The sequence below is a fragment of the Kogia breviceps genome, chromosome 4, assembly GCF_026419965.1.
Source record: "Kogia breviceps isolate mKogBre1 chromosome 4, mKogBre1 haplotype 1, whole genome shotgun sequence".
Taxonomy (NCBI): Eukaryota; Metazoa; Chordata; class Mammalia; order Artiodactyla; family Physeteridae; genus Kogia; species Kogia breviceps.
The window spans coordinates 101515331-101541015 of NC_081313.1; the positions used below are offsets into that span (position 1 = coordinate 101515331).

Below are 25685 nucleotides of genomic sequence, written 5' to 3' on the forward strand. Positions count from 1 at the left end.
CCACATCATCACCTGAACTTTCATAATAGCCTGAGTGAGTCCAGCGAACTCACTGACTTGGAGTGATTTCCCCCCCAGCAGATGTGTCCACAGGTAAACAGGAGTTTAGAGATTCAGCCCCAGGTCGCTTGCCTTCAGTCCCCTTCAGTCTGGCTGTCTCCTAGAGAGAACAGTTTGATTTGTACAAAGGCATGGGAAATCAAGAACTCTCAACCCTCCCAAAGCTGCTTTTCTAAAACCGTTATGCTCGGCAGCCTTGGCTGAGTCAGAGCAACCTCTTCTGATCCCTTGAAAGGTGCCAAAGCGTTTGGCTTCGGTCCTGCAACAATTCAGAGTACGTTTCAGGGGATGAGGTAGTTCCAGAGCGTAGAGAAGGCCCTGGTCTCCTGAGGTGTTTGGGCAAAGCCCAAAGGGTAACAAAGATGAGGTGAGCCATCCCCCATTGCCCAGAGTCTCATAGGGAGGCCTGGGGTGGGGTAGGGGCATAGAAGCAGGGTTGATTCCCAGAGCCTAAGCCACACCTGCCCAGTGCACCTGTTGGTCAGGCATTTCCATTTAATGCTAAAAGCTGGAGTGGAGACAAAAAGGCAAAGACAGATCCCATAGGAAAAAAGCCCTGCCACTAGCCCTTCGTTTCTCAGAATCCCTCGAAAACATGTGCCCTGTAAATATATGACCTCAGTTATAAACAGCCGTGTTCCCTTTCGGATCAGAAGCAACTGTTTAGCTTTACCAGGCACCACAGACACATCAAAGCAGAAGAGCCCTTGCTCGGCAACTTGGAGTCCTGCCTATGACAATTTATTTTCATTCTCATTTTTTTTTTTTAAATGAAGACTTAAAATAAAAAAAGCTTTATTCCCCTTATAGGTTAAAGGCTGCACAAATCTGGCTTGCTCTCCAAAGGCCTCCAAATTCAAAAGGAACATATTTGGACAGCATGTGACTCACTGTCTTGGTTTCCTAGGCAGTTATCTTTCATTACATAAGGGTTTAAACGAACTTGTGCACGACGGGATCTGGTTACAGTCTGTATATGGGCTTCACCCACCTTCCTTGCAGCTGCATCTCTGTCATGAAGTTTTTATAAAACTCGGAGCTAGAAATTAGTAAAGGTTGTGCTTGTCCATTTGGCAAGAGATAGATTGGCTGGTTCTGTCAGGGACACCCAGGGAGCTCTTGAGGCAAATTCTGACTTTGGGAAAATAAGAAACCCCTACGAGGAAGGTAGGTATGAGCAAGTCATTACCTTTCTGTCAATATTAAGTGGGTTTTATGGCTCCCTTTCCTGACGGCACTTACCCATCAAGTTCTCTCTGCCAATCTGTTTTCGATTACTCCAGATCTTTATAAAATGAACTACAAAAACACAATTTAAAAACTGGCATCCATCACCAGTGACCACGTCCAAGAGTAAGAAAATAGAAAAGTTGGACCCTGAAGAGCCAGCCTAATTTTTATTGTACATGAATGTCCTCTTCACAAAAAGTCAGCTGGTTTAGATTCATTCTGTTATGATTTGTAATATCTAAATGGAATTTTCTTCAAAGCACCCTTGATTGATTGACCCTTAGCTGAACGTTTTGTTTTTATTTTGAGGCTGACAATAATGTTTGTTGGCGTGTGTTCTGCTTCAGCTGCGTTGGGACGCCATGAAGCTATCTTTATGAGTCATCCAACCACAATACTAAATACATGTCAGCAAAGGAAATATTATCTGAAAAGGGAAAAATCCCTTTGATGTGCTTCAACATGCAGAGATTTCTGCGAGTTTTGGAAGCTCTGCCCGCTTGTAAGGAACGGTGTACGCTTACACATTTTTTTCCCCCTTTCGGCCTACTCTGTGCCTCAAAAGACCACCCATTGCTCAAAAACAGTTCTGCTCTTTCAGCGGCAAAGTGTGTCATTTGGTTTTAGCACATTCATTTGCCGGGCGCTGTGTTTATATTAAGGGAAGCCAAACCGAGAGATGAAATGTTACAAGGGTGAAGTACAAAGTCGACTCAATTTTTCTCAAGTTAGGAGATGCCAGTGATTTATAGCCCGGCTCCAATTTTGATTTTTTTATGTAGCAGTGGAAAGAATTAATAAAATGCACAGCTCTTGGAGGTGCGGAGGGAGGAAGGGGAGTGAGGTCCGGACAGCTGGCTGGAGTTTTTGTCAGATATTCATAGAATGTTGGGAAAAAACATTCTGCTTAGCTAGCAGTGCCCTCGTGAGACAGAATGGCAGCAAGTAAGGAAAATAACAAGATAAATGAAATTTTTGCAGCTGCAAGTAAAATATTGAGAAGCTGCACTTTTTTATTGATCTTTATGATCCTATTGCCAAGAGCCACTTTGTGGTGACAAAATATGTTGACAAGTGCATATCTCACTGCCATGAAAAATGTGGTGAAGGCTTCGCATTATGTCTGCAGTGTTACACAAGGAACAAATTGCCCTGCTACGGCCAATTCCTTACAGAAAGGCTAAATTTAAGGTCCACCATCCCTAAATACTTTTATCTTGAACTTGAGGCTAATATTTGTAGCAATTCTTCATTGAGAAAACCGGTCACAGGCTCCTCTTTTAATCTGTAGATTTTTCTTTACAGTGCCACAGCTGTTATAAAAAAATGGTTATTTCTTGGTACCTTCACTCCATCACTTCAGAGTGTAATCTTTCAGCCAGAGTAAAGTGCTCCTCTTGCATTTACTGAATTTCCATCCATTTCACATAAGAGAGTTTTTCTCTTCTCCTGTATCAAATTTTAGAAAAAAGGCGATGGGGAAGATTTTTATTTCTTTCAGTCCTTATATCACAAAGCTGCTTAATTTTATTACAAATTTGAGAACTCCCAATGCCAAGTTGTAAGAATATATGCAGTGCTTTCCCTTCAAATAAGAAATCAATAGTATTAATTTATATGTGAAGTTGAGGCACCGGAGTCTGCAATTTGCCAATAGAGAGAATTTTCTCATTAGTATGAGATGGAATTTTTTTTTTTTTTTTTTTTAATGAACTCTTCCTTTCTGCTGTCTCCCGGGCCAAATATCTTGTCTCTTCAGCCAAGAGGTTCTGTGGAGGGACACTGTGGAAATAAACTGTGAGCTATTTATCGTACCAGGTTACAGGCTCTAATTGATTGTTGGGAACGATAAGGTGGGTGCAGATTTTATTACAAACAGAAACTGTTTAGGTGGAAAGCTGGGCAGAACTTTTTCGGGGCAATAAAAGTGTGGATGGGGCTCATGAGTCCTACCGATTACTAAGCTGGGTTTTCTTTTGTTTTGAATAGGTCGAATATATTCTACCGAGCCTGTATAGATATTCCCAGGGGTACCGAGCTTCTGGTGTGGTACAATGACAGCTATACGTCTTTCTTTGGGATCCCTTTACAATGCATTGCCCAGGATGAAAACTGTAAGAATTTATTTTAGCTCTGAATTCACATTTCCAAATACCTGTTTCAAAGCTAACTTTTTAAGAGTGTTGTTTGAAACTCCTGAAATGCAGTTCACTCTGCTATGTAACGCAAATGTGCACAAGTCTGTTCCATCATTTTCTTTTCCTTGTACGTCCTTTGCTTTTTCACAGCGAGTCTTGACTTATACAGGCCAATTTTTCTTCACCTGCTTATGATTTTAAAACCTTTGTCCTGGTTTTAAATCATTGCCAGCAGAAATGTTAAGGCAGTTGGTATTTACTGAGCGCTTACTATGTGTCTGTTTACAAGAGCAGTATAAGATACAACTCCTCTGAAGGGATGCACAGTCTTGCTGGAGTCGCATTATTTGCAAAAATGAAATAATGAGAAAACACTGCTGTTTAATCAGGAGTAACACCCCTCCAGTCGATTGGCTTTGCTTCCTCTTAAATAGTCATTGGAATGAGAAATCGTAGGAAAAATCATAGACATATGATTGAGGAGTTTGTCTCTCTCTAAACAACTTAGTCTAAAGTGAACCATGTAATTTTCTTCTGTCTTTCTTACCACGGCAATCATTATGTTTAAAAAGTAATCTAATGTCTAGGCAGATGCGAACTTTTGCAGTAATTTTCACCTAGACTTTATATATTTATTTGTATCAATTCTTTGGGAAAATGTTATAAAGTGATTTCCAGTATTTGGAACAGAATGAAGTGATTCTGGTGTGCTTCAGTGAGAAACACTGGTTTTAATGACACTGTTTTTTCTTGTCATCTAATTGACTAATCTGTGAATTGATAATTTGGGATTATACAGTAGAAAAAGAAGCAGAGAGAACAGATCTATCTAAGAAACTTCATTTTGGAAAAAAAATGTGTTATTTTAATTTTTCCTTCTCTACTTACTTTCTCTCATATACATATAAACTCCAAAAAAATGTTTATAATACTACTGATTGAAATGCTGATCAGATATTTCTTTTCCATGTAATCTTTATTTTCTTTGTAAAAAATAGAATCCTCAAAAAGCATATTACTCTGAACTTTCCTTTTCTACTTTACCCTAACCCCAAACCAATCTCAAATCAAAAAATGAATCTTTGGACATGTAAGTACATTCTTCTTACTTCCCAAGTTTCCATTGGAAAGTTTCTTTCTTGCAGTCATACTCCTGTTTGAGGGAGTGTCTGTTTCATAGGAGAAAATCTCAATGTTGGACATGAGTGTGTGGTTGATATTATAAGCAGAAATGGCCATGGCGGCCAGTGTGCTTTGTCTTCCCACAATGGCTCCATGCCCAGCTCCCCTAAAACTAGATATAGATCCACACACGGAAAAGCACCAGTATCAACTCCCCTGATCTGCTGACATGGGCCTGTCTATACATTAGAACCTTGGTGTAACTTCGCCTTCTAAAGGATGGAATCTGATCCAAAAAGATTCCAGAAATCTTATAAGGCCTTCTGTTTCCTCCTTTAGTACAGCCTGCTCCAGACTCTGAAAATATTGCAGTATGTGTGTCAAGGAATGTCTGGGAGTAAACATATCAAAGTCTAGAGTTGTAAAGTACATAGCACACAGTCCAAAAATAAATTCATTCATTCATTCATACATATTTGTTGAATACTTACTAAGGACCAGCATCATTGCTGGGTGCTACAAATACAGCAGTGAACAAAACAGACAAGAATTCCTGCCCTCCTAGAGCATAGAGTCTAGTAGAGGGAGACCGATTATCAACCTGTATATGAGTAAATAAATAGTTCGTCAGGTGATGATAAGTGTCATAGAGTTAACAAAGCAGAGAAGGGGTGAGGAGTGCCAGGAGTTGGGAGTTGCAATTTTAGAGATGATTGGGGTGGGCCTTACTAGGAAGGTGGCCTTTGGGCAAAGACTTAAGGAGATGAAAGAACAAGCCATGTGTTCTTTGGGAGCAGAGTGTTGCAGACAGCTGGACTCCAAGTGTAAAGACCCAAGATGGAAATGCTACTGGCCTGTCAGAAGAGCATCACAAAGATTGACATAAGTGTGTCAGCTGGAGTGTATTGGTTGAAGTGGGGAGGAGTTACCTTAGATTTGGGGGCAGGAATCTTGTAGGGCCCAGGAGGTCACTGTCAGGACCCTGGCTTTTACTCTGTGTGCATTGGACAAAGGGAGTATGGCAGAGTTTTGAGCAGAAGAGTGATATGATCTGACTGAAGTTGTAACAGGATTACTCTGGCTACTGAGTGGGGACCTGACAGTGAGGGTGAGGATGGAGCAGGGAACAGTTAGAGGCTCTTGCTGGAATTCAGTGGGGGGAGGTAATGGTGGTTTGGACCAGTGTAGAAGTGGTGGAGGTGGTGAGAAGTGGTTGGATTCTTGATATATTTTGAAAGTAAAGTCAACAGCATTTGCTGACACATTGGATGCTGAGTGAGAGAAAGGAGTCAAAGATAAATCCAGGACTTTGGTCTGAGGAGCTGGATGGATGGAATGGCCAGTTACTGAGTTACGAGTCAGACATGGGAACTGTGGAATGACATCTCTGGGGTGGAAGTCTCACATCTATGACATTGCTTCCACCTTGTGATGCTGTTACATGGACGAGAGGGATTTAGGGGCTGGGCTGGAGGATCGGGGGTTGTATGTGCCATTCACAACCACCTGACGATGGTGTCTAAGAGTGTACCAGCTGGTCTCCAGTTTCAGTGTGATAGTGCCATCAAAAATGTGCTTTCTGGGCTTCCCTGGTGCCGCAGTGGTTGGGAGTCCGCCTGCCGATGCAGGGGACACAGGTTCGTGCCCAGGTCCGGGAAGATCCCACATGCCGCGGAGTGGCTGGGCCCGTGAGCCATGGCTGCTGAGCCTGTGTGTCGGGAGGCTGTGCTCCGCAATGGGAGAGGTCGCAGCAGTGAGAGGCCCGTGTACCACAAAAAAAAAAAAAAAAAAAAAAAAAAGTACTTTCTGGCAACACCAAGTGCTCTGCTTCTGAGGCCTTCTTTCTCCCATTGTCCAACCTGTGTGAAGCTTTCTTGAGGTTGCTGATTAGAATATTGAATAAACTCTCCTGGGGCACATGTTATGTATCATTTAGCACCTGAAATCCTTGGAAGAAAATTCACAAAGCTAACACACCTCGAAGTATTGTGGGTTCAGTAGGTAAACTATGCACCTCTTTTAGGTTGAGTTCAGAGCTCTAAGTAATGGTGGAGGGAAGTTTAAAGGGAATTAAGTCATTGACTAAAATGCTCAGCAGTGACCATCTCCCTCCCCCCTAAGGGTATTACAGGAATTTTATTTCAGTTCTTGTCTCAAAGTCATATATCTGTCATGTGATTGGCCACCCAGGAAACCAGCAGAAAGCTTCATCAGATGGCTTAAGGGGAGATATATGACTTTGACTCTAACTCGAAGATGGATTGTCATTCCATATGATTCACGGAGAGACCTAGGGATGCTTTATAATGAGGGATCCTTATTCTGTACTGAGAAAATACTCTGTGTGATTTAAAAGCACAAATGTGTGAAAGGGCATGGACAGATAATTTAACAGATAGCCTTCTGCAACCCTGAGTAATTGAAATCATCTCAATGGGATTAGCAGTTTGAAGACAATTTTTATCCTACCGAGTTAGCCACAAAATAAATTAGGTACCCTAAAAAGAAGCTTCTTGAGATCAAAGACTTATTTGACAAAATGCTTCCACAGAGCCTCCTTATAGTGCTATGCACACAGTAAACAATTAATACATGCTCACTGGATACATATTGAGAATTTTGTTGCCATTACTAGAAGGGGTACATAGTTCAGCTAGATTTTTTTCTTGGTTAATGAAATTGATACATGGTCCAGGACATTCAAGGAAAATATGATTTTACTTAGTGAATAATACGTATTAAGCGCTTTCATTTATAAAAATATCATTTTCTTCTCATGGTTCTTTCAACAGCAAAAGTACACATTTCCTATTGAGCATGTGGGCGGGTTCAGGCTTCAGTCACTGGCCCCTCTGGCAGCGGCCACAAAACAGTGGGACACACTCACTGCCTGGAGGAGCCATTGAAAGCAGCCTTGCCTCACAGAGAAGGCAGCGTTTCACACAGGCATTTGGGTTCTGGAAGCAATTCCTATGTTATTTTCTTAAAAAAAAAAAAACCCATAGTTATAAGTGTAATAGAGCTCCAAAGAGAGCGCAGCTCTGTCCACTATGGGCCTTTCAGAAGAGCCTGAAGGAACGCCTGTGTCGACAGATTGTATCCGCAAGAAGGAATGAGGTTCCCCAAAGCTTCCAGTGGGGGATTAGCTCCTGCAGAGTGTAAAGACCATAGTGTATTCATATTCATTTCAGAGGAAATTGAAAAAAGAAACCTGGGAATAAATGTTAAACACGTCTTCCTGCTGCTTTTTCTGTCTTGGCATGTGAAGCTGAGGTAGCAGAATGTGACACTTGATGGCAGCGCAGAGGTTCACTGCACTGGAGTAAACTCTGCCCGCAAGAGGCCTGCCTTTTTCCTTTGATTTTTAATGAGCAGAAAATAAAAATTGGCACCTCTGCACAGCGCCCTGACCCCACCATCCCACCAACAATAAAGAACTAGGCCCCGGATAGAAAGGCCCTGCTCAAGCCTTCTACCTATGAACATTGAGGCGATTACAGTATAGTTCAGTCCAATGAGAACCTCTGTGTGCAAAGCCCTGTGGGAAGCATTGTGATGGGGTACAAAACCTCAGACCTTGTCCTCAAGGAACTCCATGTAGGAGAAGGCACGTAAGCAAAAACTACACCACCAAACCTAATGCAGGTGCCATGTGAGATGGCCGTAGCAGCGAGCCTGGGGTATGCGGGTATTAAGCTCAGTCTTACTGCAGTTGGGAGGGGCCCGGTTCTAGGCTCCTTGTGCACAGTGAGCAGCTGGGACTGGATCCTCATATAAATCCAAGAACCAGAAGTCACTGTTTTGTCCCTTAACGGGACTAGAAAAGTGCTACCCTCAAGCCAATAGGCCATTGGTGAAAAAAACAGTATATCATGCTCCAAAAAACCAGCCCCAGCTATGGGAGGGTACGGGGTTGGATTTTGCGTTACCTGCCAGTTATGGAAACCCTGGGCCAAGAAGTAATATAAAAGTTGGCTCAGAACTGGAGGAACCTGTAGAGTCCTAGAACAAACAGAGGAGAAGTCACCCCAGAGGGATGTCTTGGTATCTGCACAGGACTCTTAACAGAAAGCAACAGCCACTGAAAACACCTTCACAGAAGGAAGTGGCAAAAGACACAAGGAAACCCATTGTCGTGAGAGATTTGACCTTTTGGGCTCCTTGATCCCAGCCATGCTTTAGGATTGAGGCCCTCATTACCCCATTACTGGGGGTATAGAGGGCTGAAAGGTGCTCCCAGATTTATACTGCCAACCCAGACCTCTCACCAGAGCCCCAGGATCTTGTCCACCTGTCGAATTCCCACCTGCACTTGCCTGTCTCACAGGTGTCTCAAACTAAACATGGTAAAGTGAAACCATCCTACTCTGTCCTGCAAGCTGCCTCTCCCCCGGTTCAGTACCTCTCACTCCCATTCATCCAATTGTTCTTTTTAGAAACCTTGACACCTTGTTCTTTCTCACCCCTTCTATCCAATCATTCATAAATCCCTGTTGATTGTGTATTCTTAAATGAGTTTCTTTTCATTTCTGCTGCCACCTCCCGATCAGTCTCACCATCAGCTTTGACCTGGACCCCTGCGGTAGCCACTTGCATGTCACATTTCCCCATTTAGTATCACAGCAGCCAAAGTGACAATTCACTGATTTGTTGATTTTATTGTTTCAGCTTATTCACTTGTTTTGTTACTAGGTTGTTCTATTCCATAGATCAAAATCCAGAAAGTAATATGAGCATATAATTCTTCTTTCAAAAGGCAATCAGTTGAAACATTCTTAGGTGTCCTTCCAGATGTATTTTTTGCCCATTCTCTCATTTGAGCATATTCTCCCTCTCTTTCTCTGGCTCTCACTCTACCCCTCTCCTTGTATGCAAATAGCAGCATACTATATATTCTTTGTTCTGCACCTCACTTTTTCATTTAATGATACAGAGTGATGATGCTTTAAAGCATAAATCTAATAACCTTATACCCTAGCTTAAAACCCTTTTTTGGCTAGCCATTACTCTTATAATCAATCCCTAGTTCTTTAATATGATAGCACATGGGCTACATGTAGTTTCCATAAATGTTTTGTATGGCTCACATAGTGTTTTGCAAAATTCGAATTCAAACGTCTTTACACTGGCCATGCCCTATTTAGTTTGCTGAAGACCCCACCGTCCTGTGTTGTATTAACCTGCCTCCCAGCACTTATTTCTGCTATGTGCCCTGCCACCACGGACGTTGGGAATTGTGCTGCCTTCTTCTCCAGCCTCAGCTTCGGCCCATCTCTGCCTCATTCTCTGGCCACGTGAGTCTGCTTTCCATTCCTTCCATGCGCTGAGCTCCTCACCTCAGCATGCCATGCAGACTCAGTGGCACAGCTGCCAATGTGTCATCTCTTCTCATCACCTTTTTCCTCCCTTTGCACCTGTCTGATGCTGTGTACCCTTCAGGACTCACGTTCAAGGTCACTGCCTCAGGGAAGCCATCATTCCCACCCTAAGTTTAGCCATCCCTGTTAGACATTTTCTTGGCCTCCTTTCTTCTCTGTCATAGCACTTATTACACTTGTAGCAACTGTATATCGTCAATTCTAAAATTCATATATTTTTTCACATTTTAATCTTTCTGAACCTGGTGTGTTATAATGATCAGTGACTTACAATTAATGGTGTGGCTTGCAATTAATAGAATTTTAGACTTGATGAAACCAAGTAAATATTTACCTGTAAGGACATTTGTATAATATCTGTCTCTGTCACTACAGTTTATGTGGCCTGAGAGCCGGGTATGTGGCTCTCTTGTTCCCCTGTATCCTCAGTGCCAGCAATGTCAGGCTTGTCACTGATGCTCTGTAAGCACTTGTGGACTGAATGAATGGATGAGGGTGTAAAGTAGGACTTTGTTGTATAGATCCTGCATTGCATTCTCTCAGGGGTTTAATTTTGCAGGATTTGATGAGTTCATGTTCTTTCCTGACTAAATCCTTTAGGGCTTTGAAAGTTTGCCCTCTTTCCCTTAACCTTTGTCTTATAGACTGAAGAGATTTTACTTGCTCACTATGTCTTCATGTAGAAACCCCTTCATCCTTTTGGGGAATTGCCTTAGTCGTTTCTGGGCCTTTTGCAGTGGTCTGGACTGTCATGGCTTGGGATAACATAGTGTTTTCCAATTCATTTCTTGTCCTCTTATAATTCCCTGTGTTTTGTTAATACTTTTGTTTGTTGGGTCAGTCAGACTGGTATTAGGAAGAATGATCCTCTGTGTCCTTTTAAGTCCTGCTTAAAAAAGTGTGCTTTGTATCTAGACCTCTAGGGTCCTGTGGAAGTATGCAGGAGCTCTGCAGGACAGCTTCAAGAGCAAATATGGTTGCTTTCATGAAACTTATCCACTCCTAGCCTTACTTTTTTCTCTCTATATATGCTCATTTCATTCAGCAGGATTGAATTTATTCACAAGTACAAGAAAAGATCATGCCAAGAGCAGAATATAGAGTGCAGGTGTCGCTGCTATATCTTGAAAACATAGTATGTTTGTTATGAAGTGTCCCATAGGAGGAAATAAGACAGAGAATATCCATCCCAACTCTTATTACCTAAATGCTATTATTATCATTAACTCAGATCCCATTTATCCCAAATCATTATACAAACTGGTATAAACTTTTCTTTATTACTATTTTGACATTGATTATTAAACTTAGAAAAATCCATTGGCCCACACATTCTTTTGTTTAATAGAAAGGTGGTGTGACCTTAACAATTTTTGAAAATGAATTTATTGGGTTACTTTCCAGGAGCTTAAGCGAGAAGTCAGCATTTATAATCTATACTTAGAGTATTATTTGTATGATTTCCCCCAGAGGCATCATATTCCTCGTTCCAGCAGTGAGCTTCTGGCTGGTTTTCCTGCTCTCTTGCATGTTGATGACATCTTCATTCCACAGTCTCCCCACCCCGCCTTCCTTCCTGCTAGTCTGGCCTTCCCAATCCGCAAGAGTTTAGTGTTACCTGAAGATTTGCGGGTTTCCCTGTGCTTTGTCTCTTCCGGATTAGTTATAAACAGGCTAAATAAGATGAATTTTACCCTAATCTCTGACAATGCTGCTGTTTTTTTTTTTTTTAATTAAGAAAGAGCCAAAACATAAAACATTTCTCCTTTTCTTTCAATATGTATTTTAAAAGTCACAGTCTGTGTACAATCAGAGATTTTTTGAGAGTCTGAAATGTGTGTACACATTTCATATTGGTTATACACTTTGCCCAGAAGTTGAAATTATACATAAATTTTATATGTGAAATATATACATAAATATGTCTATGCATGTGTATATAGGTGCATATATAACATATGTTTATGCATGGGTATATATATATACACACACACAGAATTCTGTACTAGCTGTAAAATGTCCTTTTTATTTTTGCAACACAGCTATTGAGCAGACACAGAATAGGAGTGTGGTCAGAAAAAAGTGCCTTGGAAATCAGAAAGCTAAAACTTCCAGCTTAGCTGTATCCTTAACCGAATGTATGACCATGGGCAAATTATTAGACCTGCTTGGTCTTTAGCATTTTTTTCCTTCTTTCTTTTTTTTGGTAATAAGAGAGGGTAGGGGTAGATCAGTGGTTCTCATCTCATCAGTGGTTCTCATCTCATCAGTGGTTCTCATCTCTTACTGTATATTAGAAGTACTTTGGGAATTTTTTTAAATGCAGATGCCCAGGCCCTACCAAGAGATTCTGGTATTTAAAAAAAAATCTCCCCTGTGAGTCTAATATGCATTCAGGGTAAAGAACTGCCAACTAGACAAACTCTAGGCTCTCCCCTGGTCTGTGAGTCTCTTGTTTTATTTCTCCTTCCTAAGACAGGATGGGCCAGGCCAACAGAACCCTGTAGGATGAGCTATTCCTTTTGTTGGATTCATCAAATGCATGTGATTATGTAGAACACTCAGAGTTGAAGAGTCCTTAGTGACAACCCATTAACCTCCACACGTGGTGTCTACCTGTCCACTCAAGCGTGGAGCCTCCTGGCAGTCACGGTCCCCTACCACTCTCTTTTTATAGTTGAGGACACCTGAGTCTTCGTGCTTTGTAGGAATCTCAGAGATGGTCTGTGTCAGGGAAGAATGAGAGCTCCCAGTTCATGTATTTCCTCCACGTGGCCTTGAACTAGTGGCCAGCAGCCATAGTTTACTTCCCATCACTAACCTTTTTGCCAGTCATCCTTTTTAAACTTTTTGGTCTCTAATATCCTTCTCTTGACCACCCTGTAACCTTTAATCTCTGTGATCTCTGAAATACCAAGAAATGCATTTTATTGACGGAGTGGTTACTTAAAAAAAGAATAACAGTTTTTAAGCATATTAGGTTCTAATTACCTCTGAACCTGTGGGTTGACCACTGAATACATGATATATATTATTAACACAATGACAACTTTAAAAAAAAGAAAGAAAGAAAAATTTCAAGTATATTGGGATTTTCCCTCCTCAAAAATGTTTCTTTTAATTCTTTCCCCACTCCCACTGCCACCACCCATACTTGAATTCCTCTCCCTTCATTCCAGGCTCTTCTTCTTCTAGAATAAGAATGGTGGCTGTTGTTGATGGTAGGCCCTGTGATGAGTACTTTCCGTATCTCATTTAAACCTCATAAAAGGGGGTTTAAAGATAAGGAAGCCAGGGCTCCTAGAACTCAACATCTACTGAGTGGCAACCATAGCATTTACTAGCTGCTCTCCATGCATTATCGCACCCAATCCTTCCAGTACCCACTTTACATTTTACCAAGGACTAAATTATGGATTCAGAAGTTCTATATTTGCCCACAGTCACAAAGGTATTACAGTCAGCCTTCTGTATCCAATGGTCTGCATCTGCAGATTCAACCAACCACAAATGGAAAATATTTGGGAAAAAAATTCCAGAAAGTGCCACAAAGCATAACTTGAATTTGCTGCATGCTGGCAACTATTCACATAGCATTTATGTGGTATTAGATATTATAACTAATCTAAAGGTGATTTAAAGTATCCAGCAGGATATGAGTAGATTATATGCAAATACTGTGCTGTTTTATATACGGGACTTGAGCATCTACAGATTTTGGTATCTGCGAGGGTTCTGGAACCAACCCCCATTGGATACCAAGGGACAGCTATGAATAGTGGAGTTTAAATTTAGGCCATCTCGACCTCTAAGCCATAATGCTATTACTGTTAGGATGATTACTTCCATTGTCCTTATTTTACAGATGAGGAAACAGAGGCACAGGGAGATCGTGTAACTTGCCTAAGGTCACCGAGCTGATAAAAGGGAGAGTCAGGATTTGAACATAGATCATTCTGATTCCAAAGCCCGAGTGTCAAGCACCAGCGCTCCAAGATTGCGTACTCTGTCGCCTCCCACTCTTACCTTACACACCGCACCCAGTCTGTGCATGGTGCCTCACTCGGGCCCTTCCTGAACACTGATTCTTTTCTTGCTGTTCCTCTGGTCAGAAACAGTCAGTGTCTATTTCTTAAGCCTGAAGTCTTCTGTTTATTTATTTGGACATTAAAGGCCCTCTGAGATCTGCCCCCCGAAAGCCCACGCTGTGCTTGGTCAGCTCGATTCCCGTGCCATCCCACCAGCGTGCCAGATTTCTGTCTCCAGGCATCTTTCATAGGGTTGCCTTCATCTCTTCAGCCAGTTTTTCTTGAAAACCTGTTTTGTGCTGGCAGGGTTGGATGGAAGGCCTGAAATCCTGAAGGCCTGAATCTACCTTCTCTGCTCAAAGCCACCCTCTTTGGGGAGCCCCACCTTTCCCTCCTTGTCTCTTGCTGTACCTCCCATCTGAGAACCCCCAAATCTAAGCTGCAGTGTGGAGCCTCGTTATGGAGTCTTTTTATCTAAAGTCATAAGTGAGCTCTGTGAGGGCAAAGACCATGTATAAAAAAATCTCAAGCAGAAAATAGGTGCTTAATAAATATAGGCATTGAATGAGTTCATTTGTGGTAATTGCGCTTGCCCCCTTAAATCAAATTGTCTGCTGTACGTCCATTCTGAGTCCAGAAAAACCAATTTTTAAACTGATGACTTACAGGAATTTTTTAGAAGTGTATGTTATCATGCTTATTTGAAGGGCTAATAAAACTGATCTTCTCAACCCCTTGCTGTTCTCCCAGTAAATGTCCCCTCAACGGTCATGGAAGCCATGTGCAGACAGGACCCCCTGCAGCCCTTCAACAAGAGCAGCAAACTCTCCCCCGCCGCCCAGCAGCGCTCCGTCGTCTTCCCACAGACTCCGTGCGGCAGGAACTTCTCCCTCCTGGATAAGTCTGGGCCCATGGAATCAGGATTTAATCAAATCAACGTGAAAAACCAGCGAGTCCTTGCAAGCCCGACCTCCACCAGCCAGCTCCACTCAGAGTTCAGTGACTGGCATCTTTGGAAGTGCGGGCAGTGCTTTAAGACTTTCACACAGAGGATCCTGTTACAGATGCACGTATGCACGCAGAACCCCGACAGGTAACCCCACCTCTCGTTGCTTGCCGCTTGCCGGCTGTGTTTGCTTCTGAGGCTCACTGCTTGCCTTCCTGTCGCCTCCTCCAGTCACACCTCAGGGAGAACTCTGTGATCAGAGGTCTGCATTCTGGAAGGCCAGAGAGTAATGTTGGGCCCCTCTTTGGCTTTATTGTGTAAAAGGGCTGCATGAACAGTGGCTGCAGAAAGGAATCTGCTGTCGCTTTCCAAACAGCTCTGCCCAGGTCTAACGGGAGGCAAAATAGAAGGCACATTGATGAATATCATAGATGGAAAAATGAGGTCAGGATAATTAGAATCCTCTCTGTCTTCCAAAGATAATATAGCTGGCGGCTCTGCTGCTGTTCAGTCATCTCAGGGTTCACCTCCAGTGTGCCATGGGTATGAACTTAATTAAGTACTAAGAGGTAATGAATTGGAATTTTTTGCTTAGTACTATTTTTCTTCAGAGCATGCAAACCCATAAATCCTGCAAAGCTGTCAAAAGGAAATACCTACTCTGCTAGTGATGTGGAGGAAAACAGATGCCACTTATTCAATAAACTAATATCCACACAGAAGAAAAATGTTGACTAGATACCTCAGAGTCAAAGTTGCTTTGAAAGTTTGTCAATAAAGAATTTTATGGCCATGAACTGAGGATGAAATTTAGCTGAACAAGTGAATTAAAATTTCAGGTACTCTGACGAGTGGCACAGTAGATATAATGGAACTATTATTTATGAATCAAAACAGTTTATTCGACAGTCTTGATAGCTGGGAGTGCAAAAGACAAAAATCAAATTAATTCAGTAAGAAAGGACAATGTTTTATCTCCCCTTCATATCCTATGAAAATTTGATTAAACCCCAAATATCTAAGAATATTTTGAATATAAAAGCAGAATGTAAATTTTGGAAGTAGGATAGGAGGCTCGGCTCAAAAGCAGAACTCCGGAATTATTGTCTTAATTTGGCCACTGATTAACCTTAAGCCACTCAGCTCTCCTTGCCTTATGATATACACCCAACTCTCCACTCCCAACTCTGCAGGATACGACAGTGTACTCGAACCCAAGCAGGCAGGAAGGATAGAAGTGTGGTAGAGAGGGGGTGAATCTTTTCAGAAATAATAATGATCCATTTTAGGGTACATGTGCACATTTACATGTGTAGATATTTTTATTTATGCCATTCTAGAAACCACTTGCTTGGCATCAAGCATTGCTGTGACTGATTGATGTTGAAGCATTTGTATTATAGCTGTTAAGGTGGTTGTGTCTTTATAATCTTTTACCTTCAGTAGGAGAGCCCCCTGGTGAAAATATCCACAGACATCTGTCTATCTTAGTACTACTGGCTTTAGAGGGGACACAAAAGTTTTGAAAATGTTTTCCTTACTCCAACAGGGTTTTTTTTTTAAAGTCTGCCTTCCTTGCAAATATGCAGATAGCCTCACGATATATCTATTCAGAGTTTGCAAAGCATTTTATTTTTTAAATATAAAAATGCATTAAAATCTTGTTATTATAAACTTGCTTTTTGAATTGAATGAGTTTAGGTATATGGATCTGTTATTTGCACAGGTTCATTGTGGTCATAATAACTGAACATACAAGGTAAGATGAAATGATAGTTGAAAGTTTCTGGATACAGGAACTGAAAGCTTAGCTTTGGGTATGATACAGTTTCATGCTGAATGTCATATAAAACAATGAAAATATGTCTTGGTAAATAGAAAGTTAGCAAAACAGACTGTTTTGCTGACCCCAGTTACACTTCGAAAACCGTATGTGGATTATGGTTTAAGTCCCTGTGAAGTCTGTTCTGTCAAATAATAATGTCAGAGTTTGAAAAGCATCTATGTAATCTGTCAGAAAAGTGCCCTACAATTAGAAAACTTACATGTACAAAATAGACTTCCACGAGAGACTGTTAGGTCATCGCTGATTCCAAGCTAATCTAGAGTTACTGGCAAAAATCCAAGTGGCTTGAGACTCCCATCCAGTGCAAGACTCTGGGGGGCTTATTTGATGCAGATGCCCAGGTGTTGTTTGGCCAGGTTCCCAGATGAGGTGAAGTAATGTGCTTGATATTCAGGTAGATCACCAGGGTGGAATCAAATTATTAAAGCAGTGGGTTCCTACTTCTCTCTTCCCTGTGCTTTGTTGGCGAAGACTTGAGAGGTAGTATGATTCACCGTCATTCATGAATAAGTTAAAACTAAGAATTATGAGTTCAAAGAATTAGTCCCTTTATAGGCAAAGTAAGAAAGTACGATGTTTCTTACTAGTAATGGGGAGATGGTTGAATTACTCCATCACATCTGAGTTGATTATTGGAGATAAGGGAAATAGAGATGCCCAGTTTCTTTGACCCACTAGTTTCAATGAGACACATAATTTCATTGAGTTACATAATTTGCTTTTAGCATATAGGTTCTGTATGGTGTTCTAGAACCTAGCATGCTCTCCTGGTACCGGCAAGTTTTGAAGTAGAAGATACTTTCCCTAATTCTTAACCACACAGGTGAATTGCTAAAGAGGAGAAATATGCAGAACTAAAATGGAACATCAATTTGTGCATGGTTGTGAAATTTGGAGTCTTTCCTCTTATTATCCATGTGGAGACTTACAACTGCTGAATATACATATTTTCTTTAGTGATTGACTCCATAAATTAAGTGGCTTTTAGTCTTTGGCAGTTTGTGCCTATTCAGCCATACACAGTGAAAAAGGTTAGAACCTGCCAGTCAGAAACCATTTCCCTTCTATTTGAAAAACTCAAACGTTTTATTTTGATAGGAAAATCTTGCTAGAACTAGAGGCAAGAAAGGGAGACACAGAAGACAAAGTCAGAAAGTAAACAGGTTAGAGTTTCAAACACGTCCAAATTTGAAACAGGCCCCCAAATCATAGGTCCAAAAGATTTTTCACTCAACACACTGAATATTTGGCCATGAAACCCAAGACATTTGAACCTTCATGAAAGAGACTGTGTGTGTCTTTATTTGTGAGCTTTTTCGTGTGAGGGACCATCAGTAAGTCTATGCCTTGATATAAAGGAAGGAGATCCGAGGATACCCAGGGTTGCCAGCATTACCATTTTTCACTACCGTGTTATTTACATTGAACGCAGAAAAAAATTCCGTTTGACCTTTCAAAGTAGAAATTAGCATTAAAGATAAAAATACACCCGTATGAGGGCCCAGGAGCCACAGAATTGTTATTTCTTGGTTTTATTCTGTTAATATTAAACATACAAAACCAAAAGTCTCTTCTTCTTTTTTCTCAAGCTACTGACTTTTTCTTTCCTGAGTGAATTCAAAGGGAAGAAGCTGTCGGAATCTAGATCAACCTAGATCTAGACTAAGGACTAGGGACTTAGGGACCTCATAAACATTTGAGGTTTGGCATAAGCTTATTTACCTGGGCCAGGGCAGCTTGACTGACTTGTGCCTGAAACAGGAATTAGAAATCCCTTTTTTCTTCTGTTTTTCTGCTACAGAAACTCTCAGCAGTCCCATTTGGGGGCGGGGGCAGTCCAGAAAGGGGTAAGCAATGCCTTCAATCGTAGTGGATTATTTTCTGACGAATATGTTCTCTTTTATTTTCTGTAGAATGTCTTCTTAGTGCTTATCTTTATTTTGCATCCTTTTCCTTTCCTTTCTGATTGTGCTACCTGGGGAAAGTTTTTGCCTTTAGCCTCCTGGGCATACTGTCAGCCGTTCACAGTTATGTTTTGAGTATCCTTGTTTATAATTGGGTGTGGTGGTACCAGAGGGGAAGATAACTCTAGAAGGAGCTGTTTGGTGGGAGGAGCCTGGAGATAATCCATCACCATAATAGCTTCTTTGGAATGTGTCAGTGTTCTCGTGTTCCATTGTTTCCCCCTCCCCCAAGTGTGAAGGTTACCTTCTTTCCATGTTCTCCCAGTGTTTCGGCTGCATACTTGAGCCACTTTCCTGAAATCTTTCTCTCCTTACATAGAGCTTAGTTCTTTTCTCACTTCACACAGCTAGCAGTGACCTAAGTAGCACCCCGTATGAAGTCTCTGGAGATGTGCACTTGGGCTTGACTGACGGGGAGCAAGGAGACATTCCTTGCTTGTTGTTCAGTTGTGGGCCCAACTGAACAACTTTTGTCCTGGAGGCTTTCATGCCATGAAAGAAAAATCAAAGAAGGATTAATAATATTTTAAACCAAACCACACTTAATTTTGTTAAATGTTTCATCCTTTTCCTATGTGTACAACAAACCAATTACAGACTCAAAGTAAATGAATTGCACATTTTATTGGAGTCATCTTTAGCAGAGGAGCCGCCAGTTACAGAGAATGCCAGGGGACATACAAAATTGTCTTGCTGCTTTCTTTTGGCTTAAAAATCTACCGGCATTGATATATGCTAACTAAATCGACCCAGGCTTTGTCTGTTTTTTAGATATTTCATTGTTGAGGACAGAGCACATTCTAGTTTTTTATGAAGCTTGATGTTTCTGTGTTGGAACAAGCCACACGAGGCTATTTAAATTTAAATTAATCAAAGTTAAGTAAAATAATTACTTCATAATTACTTAAAATAATTTACTTAAGTAAAATAATCAGTTTCTCAGTCACCCTAGCTGCGTTTCCAGTGCTCAGTAGCTGCTTGTGGCTAGTGGTTCCCATATTGGATAGTGTAGATATAGAACACTTCCGTCATTGACAGCACTGTTAGATGTCTCAAGTAGTGTTAAAAAAAAAAACAACCCGCCAAAAGCTTTTACTGGTTATGAAATGTTATCTCTTTGTGAAGAATGCTCATTGCATTTGTTTTGAGAATAATAAAATGCTGTATGTGTATGATGACTTGGAAAGAATCAAAGTGCTTTAGAAAGGAGAGTCCCATTTAGCTGCTGAATGACATGAGATCCTACAAAGAGTGAAGCTGAACACAGCACTTGACCCTCCTGGGCTGCTTCTGGTATGACACATCAAAGGGAGCAGAACTTGGGATTTGAAACTGATTGTATCCAAAAGTTTAATAAATTAAGGCTTACTTTTTAATTTTTTTTTTGGTTGATGATGATATTTTATTTTCTTTTATTTTTTTCACTTTTTTTATCCCTTTAGTATTTGTAGAACTTTTCAAACCCCACCCTTTATTCTATGAGTCTTTTTTTTTAATATCCAGTTTTTAAAGGTTACACTCCATTTACAGTTATTACAAAATATTGGCTCTATTCCCCGTGTTGTACAATGCATCCTGGAGCCTATCTCACACCCAGTAGTTTGTACCTGCCACTCCCCCGCCACAGTATTGCCCCTTTGACCAGACCTTGAAAAGTTAATGGGAATGTTAGTCATCACAATAAAAAGCTGAGTAATGGCAACTGGTTCTGTGCCCCCAAAGCCCTTTAGCTGTAACCTGAGAGGTGAGGAGTCAGGGTGTGCTACTAAAAACATCCATACAGAGCTTTAAATCCTGTGGTCAGTTGTCCCAAAAGAAGTTGTGATGTCTGAGATGCTATGGTGGTGATGATGTTTTCTAAGTAAGCCCTGCTCTTGGGCTTGAAGATTTCATTCTGTCTTGAATGTATTCCTATGCCCTTAGATGAACTCTAGGATACAATTAATGTTAAAATTACTTTTTGATCATTTCCTTTTATTCATTTTAAAGAAATATTGAAAATCTAGGGAAAAGTATCTTGTCTGTATTTTCTGAGGGCTAACCTTCCATATATTTCTAGGCTGAGAGAAAGAATCTGTTAACACGGTGGCAAATAGAGTACACATTTTAGTTCTAAATTCTACATGAAATCAGTTTCTGTGATGGTGAATATGACCATATGCTCTAAAATCTTACTCTTTACGGTACCAGAATTAAAGGGATATCTCTTTGTTTTTTTGAGATCAACTAAAGTTGGGTCCTGTATTTTGGTACTAGATTTTCTTCTTGCTCTGAATTCTCAACTGTTTACCAAGTAAGTTTAAACGGTCTATATTCTAGTTAGCATGACTAGACACACAAAACCATGGAAAGCTCTCCCTGAAGGGCACTGGCTGGTACACATGATGGAGGATGGAGGTCACATCGTTGATGCTGTCTACTGTGAGGCCGTGTCTTGGACAGATCCTTAGGTGGCACATGCTTGTTGATTATCTGAAAGCAGGAGCAGAACATGATGGGATGCGAGAGGGCATCTAGTTCAGTCCATCTTGCTTACCAGAGAGATGAGGAGATGGAGAGTCAGGGACGTTGGACGACTTGTTGAGTCCCACAGCTGATTGGGGTCAGAGGCTGAAGCAGGACTCACCTCTCCCATCTCGCCCATTCGAGGCTGTTCCATTCAGTCAGCTGAATTCTGCAAAGTTCTAAAAGCTGTGCCGTAGGTCACGGGATACCTAGCAAATACTGCTCAGGCTGGTACTGGCCAAGGTGATGTTTTATAATCTGATTTGCCTTTCCTTGGTGTTACCTTGATATAAGAATTCAGCATAAGCCTCTCTGTGGTCATCTCTTCTGTGTATAAATCTTTGCCACCTTGACTGTTAGCATAAAAAGGATGGAATGACTTCTGACTATAGAAAATAAATCACCCCAGCTTTTGACAGCAGAGTCAGAAAAAAAAGATTAATTGGTTTTATTTAGTGTCTAATTGTTTATTGTGATAGCTATTAAAAATAGATAACCAGAGGCTAATAAATGTTAATGGTCCTTCACTATTAGAAAAATCAATTTTCAGTGGATATAGCATATATTAATATATTATTTTGTTTATAATCTTCATTTTAAAAATTCACCCCTGAGAGAATGATTTCTTGAGGACCCCTTTAAGGTTAATGGTTACTACAAAGAATAAATTTGGCAAAAGGATATTTTCATCTACATATGATTTTAATGGCTTCAAAGCTTTATTTCATGATTGTAATAAAATGCATGTGCAATTTGTCAAGTTTGATAAACTCCTTACCAAGGACTCTTATATATTTCTTTGAAACTTGTTTGAGAGCAGTTAGATAGATTTCTAAATGTAAGTAATTAAAATTGTATAGTATTGAGTTATTGACCAATCCCAGACTATTAATCAAGCTAAAAAATTCTACAATCAGTGCTCAGTGTGCTGAAGCCTGGTAAAATAATCGTATTTGTGTTCAGTGAGGCAAGTAGCCACAATTAAGCACTTCACTTGACAAATGAGAGGGTACACTTTATTTTGCATGTAATTGAATTGTTGTACATGCTCGGTCACCATTGTTTCCTAGCCCTTCATTTTGGTTTCTGGTCATTGGGACTTATGCATTTGCTAAAGGTAGAGCAATTAAGTCTGCTTTTGCCATTGGCTTTCTAGACGCAGCCAGAAATGTCTGAGCCACAAACCAAGGCTTCCTGAGCTCTGTTGATACTGCTCATGACAGATTATTAATTTTCTCAAGAAAAATTTTGATAAACAAATTAGAGCCCTGTCAAGGAATGATATGAAATAGCCTCGAATAGGGAAAACTCCCCAGGTTTTATATCACTCACCAGATTCTGCTTAAGTAAGCAGAAAACCTTCTGTAGAGAAGACAGAATTTTAATTTATTTTATGAAAACCAAAAATTGATTTCCTTCTCATGAGCTGAAAAGAATGCGCTCTGATAATCTTGCTAATTATCAGGTATTTGTCACAACTTCCTTCCATTTGCTTTTGCATCCCAGTCCTCCTCCTGCAAACATAGTGACATCCTGTCATTTCTGTGCTGCTATAAATCATTGCTTGCTACCAGATTAAACTGGGGAGCCAAAGTTCACGAAAAAAGACCCAGTGGATAAATATGAGTTTAGGTTGGGGCGGCGAGAGAGTAAGTAGAAGTCAGGATTTCTTTTACAAAGAAACAAATCTGGGTGCACGCCTATGTTGGTCTGTGTACTATCAGACAACCCCAAGTTGGGGATGTGCTATAGACAGACCCCAGGACAGTCTAGTATCTATTAAAACACACATGCAGCTTGCTGACTTGCCTGCATCTTTACCTGGGACTTAGAATAAGGTCCAGTCACCCTAGAGTGACCTTGGCCTCAAGAGATTATTTCCTTTGAGGACAGTTTATCCTCACTTTTCTGAACTGATAGAGATCATAACATCTGCTTTCCCTGAGAGGATTATTGTAAAGATTAAACTAGATAATTGATGTTAAAGCACTTTGAAAATTTAAAGTGCCCCAGCATTACGAGAGACAATTACATATCTTCTCTTGTACTATTCTGCTTCATCAAGTCTGTACTATCAATGCTCCAATATTTGCCTGGGAGTGGTGGGGGGGTGCTCAAAACAAGAAATAGGATTTCTTGAAATGGTATGGCTAATACCGGAAAGGAATATTCTTTGGGGAATGAACGGGTCTCATCAGCTCTGTTAATTTTGTTCGTGTGGCACCAAGTATAGTAATGAGAACCGAGCAGCCCCAGCGCTATGCTTTGTTACAGAAACTGAGAGAACATCACTAAAGCGTTTCGGCCCTTGCCTCACGATGCTAACGTCTGCTGACTGACATAGAACGTAATGACCAGGCAGTGTCTTCATTTGTTTCAGACCATACCAATGCGGCCACTGCTCCCAGTCCTTTTCCCAGCCTTCAGAACTGAGGAACCACGTGGTCACTCACTCCAGTGACCGGCCTTTCAAATGTGGCTACTGTGGTCGTGCCTTTGCTGGGGCCACCACGCTCAACAACCACATCCGAACCCACACTGGAGAAAAGCCCTTCAAGTAAGTAGCGTCTTGCACTGTATCCCTTCTTTCTCTGAGCCTTTTCTGAGAGCCGGCAGACAAGGCGGCCCAGCACTGCCTGGCGCAGCCAACTGGTGGAGAAAGCTGTTTAGAAAGTCAGCGTCCAGTCTGCAAAAGGCCCCTCTTGTTTAGTGGTCGATACTGGGAAAATGAAGTCCGGAAATTTATACACTGATCCTGGGTTGAGCTGTGCAACCTTGGACGTGAGACGTTCTTCGTGGTCTGTTTTCTCACCAGTAAAATCAGGAAGTAGGAGTAAGTAATTTTAAGATTCTTTCTGGTTTCTGAGGGTCTGTGCTTCTAGAATTTGAGCTAGGAGGCATGCAGAATGCCATCTCTGGCGATCAGCAAGCAAGTCCCCTGATCATCAGCAAGGTGGCCACAATCGAGGACAGCTGAATGAATCGTCTCTTGGGAAATCTGAATCCTTTAGGATTCTGATGAACGACTTCCTCCTCTTTTATATTTGTTAAGGGGGTTTGAATCTATTATAGCAGCCAGTTGGTAGCTTTTCAGCATGCCCTTTGGATCTCAGACTTATCATGTTAATGCAAAAAAGAAAAACCAAACCAAACACAGGGCATGTCTGAGTCCTTGAGGATTCAGGGTATGTGGAAAGAGAATGGAATTCCAAGGGCTTTGGCAAGGTAAGGGCACCTGAGCGAGAGACTATGTTTCTAGATATAGCACAGTCATGAAAACGGTGGACATCTGAATCCTGCAAGATGGTCTATTCATTCACTCACTCACTCATTATTCATTCATGTATATATGTGTTCATTCATTCAGCAAATATTTATTGAACACCTTCTTTTGTACTAGGCACACTGCTAGGCACTAGAGATATAAAGGTGAATGAAACTCAGCCCCCTAGTCTTTGAAGACCTCATAGTTTATGGGGAAGCCCGATTAATAAGCAAGTATTACCACACAGGGTGAAGGGTACAAAAGTGAAAAACAATAAGGCATGTATATATAGTGTTTCGGGGTAGCACGAAGGTGGAGTAATCAGTGCTGTCTGGAGAAGATGATGTTTAAGATGTGTTTTGAGTGATGAGTAGGAGTTTTCCAGACATACAACAGAAAGGCTTTCTGGTAGCCCCTGTGGGACATGGAAAGGCTTGGGAGGGTGAGCCAGCTTATGTGAGTGGTAGGTCATCTCAGAGCAGATTTTACTGTCTGTGTGATAGACTGTTTTTTGTTCAACCCTCTTATGTCTCCCTTTCCTCATTTGCCATGACTTTCCTTGATTAAGGAGGAACATGAAAAGGGCATGGATGAACGGCCTATTTACCTTCTGTAGGACAAGATCAAGCAAGAAAGGAAAATGATTCAGACAGTAGGAGGTGAATCCCCTTTCTTGGTCTCAGCCAAGGAGTCTCCCCAGAGTCTCATTACCCATGCTTTTCCCTCTGGACCTGCTGGCATAGCATGCAGTTGCCATGGTGCTCGACCTGAGGCCGGGCTCAGCTTGGGGTGGCAGAGTCCTGCTGGTCTGGGTCCTGCCTGCCTCGGTGTCTGCCAGACGAGGGAGAGGCTCATAAAAGGCTGTCATCTTTACCCACCTCCCCATGAATTAGTTACCTTTATTCATTATTCTTAACTGTTTTCCATTGTGGTTTAATTTGTGATATTAATTAATAATGAAAAGTTTTAATTTTGGTCTGTGTACATAGGTGGGGCTTATTTACTGCATAAAGGCATCTGGTTGAGGGCACTGGATGGGGTCTAAAAATCCAGCCTGCACTGCGCCAGCCAAGCTGTGCCCTCTGGGGCTGCCATAGCCCCAAAGGGGCCCATGTTTTAAATCTACCCTTAAGGGCCCGGTAGGTTAACACAGTCCTCGAGTTCCCTATGGCAGGTGTCTGTATCTGCACAGTGGGCTTTGTC

General features: G+C 41.3%; 1 protein-coding gene across 2 annotated transcripts in view; it reads left to right on the forward strand.

The window, feature by feature from the left end:
• Positions 1-25685, forward strand: part of PRDM6 (PR/SET domain 6) — a 100820-nt gene that overhangs the window by 69384 nt on the left and 5751 nt on the right. For both annotated transcript variants that reach the window (XM_067031485.1, XM_059060158.2), the window contains 3 exons: positions 3280-3404; positions 14707-15049; positions 23598-23774. In XM_067031485.1, coding sequence (XP_066887586.1) covers positions 3280-3404; positions 14707-15049; positions 23598-23774 — 645 coding nt within the window. The remainder of the gene's footprint in view (positions 1-3279; positions 3405-14706; positions 15050-23597; positions 23775-25685) is intronic.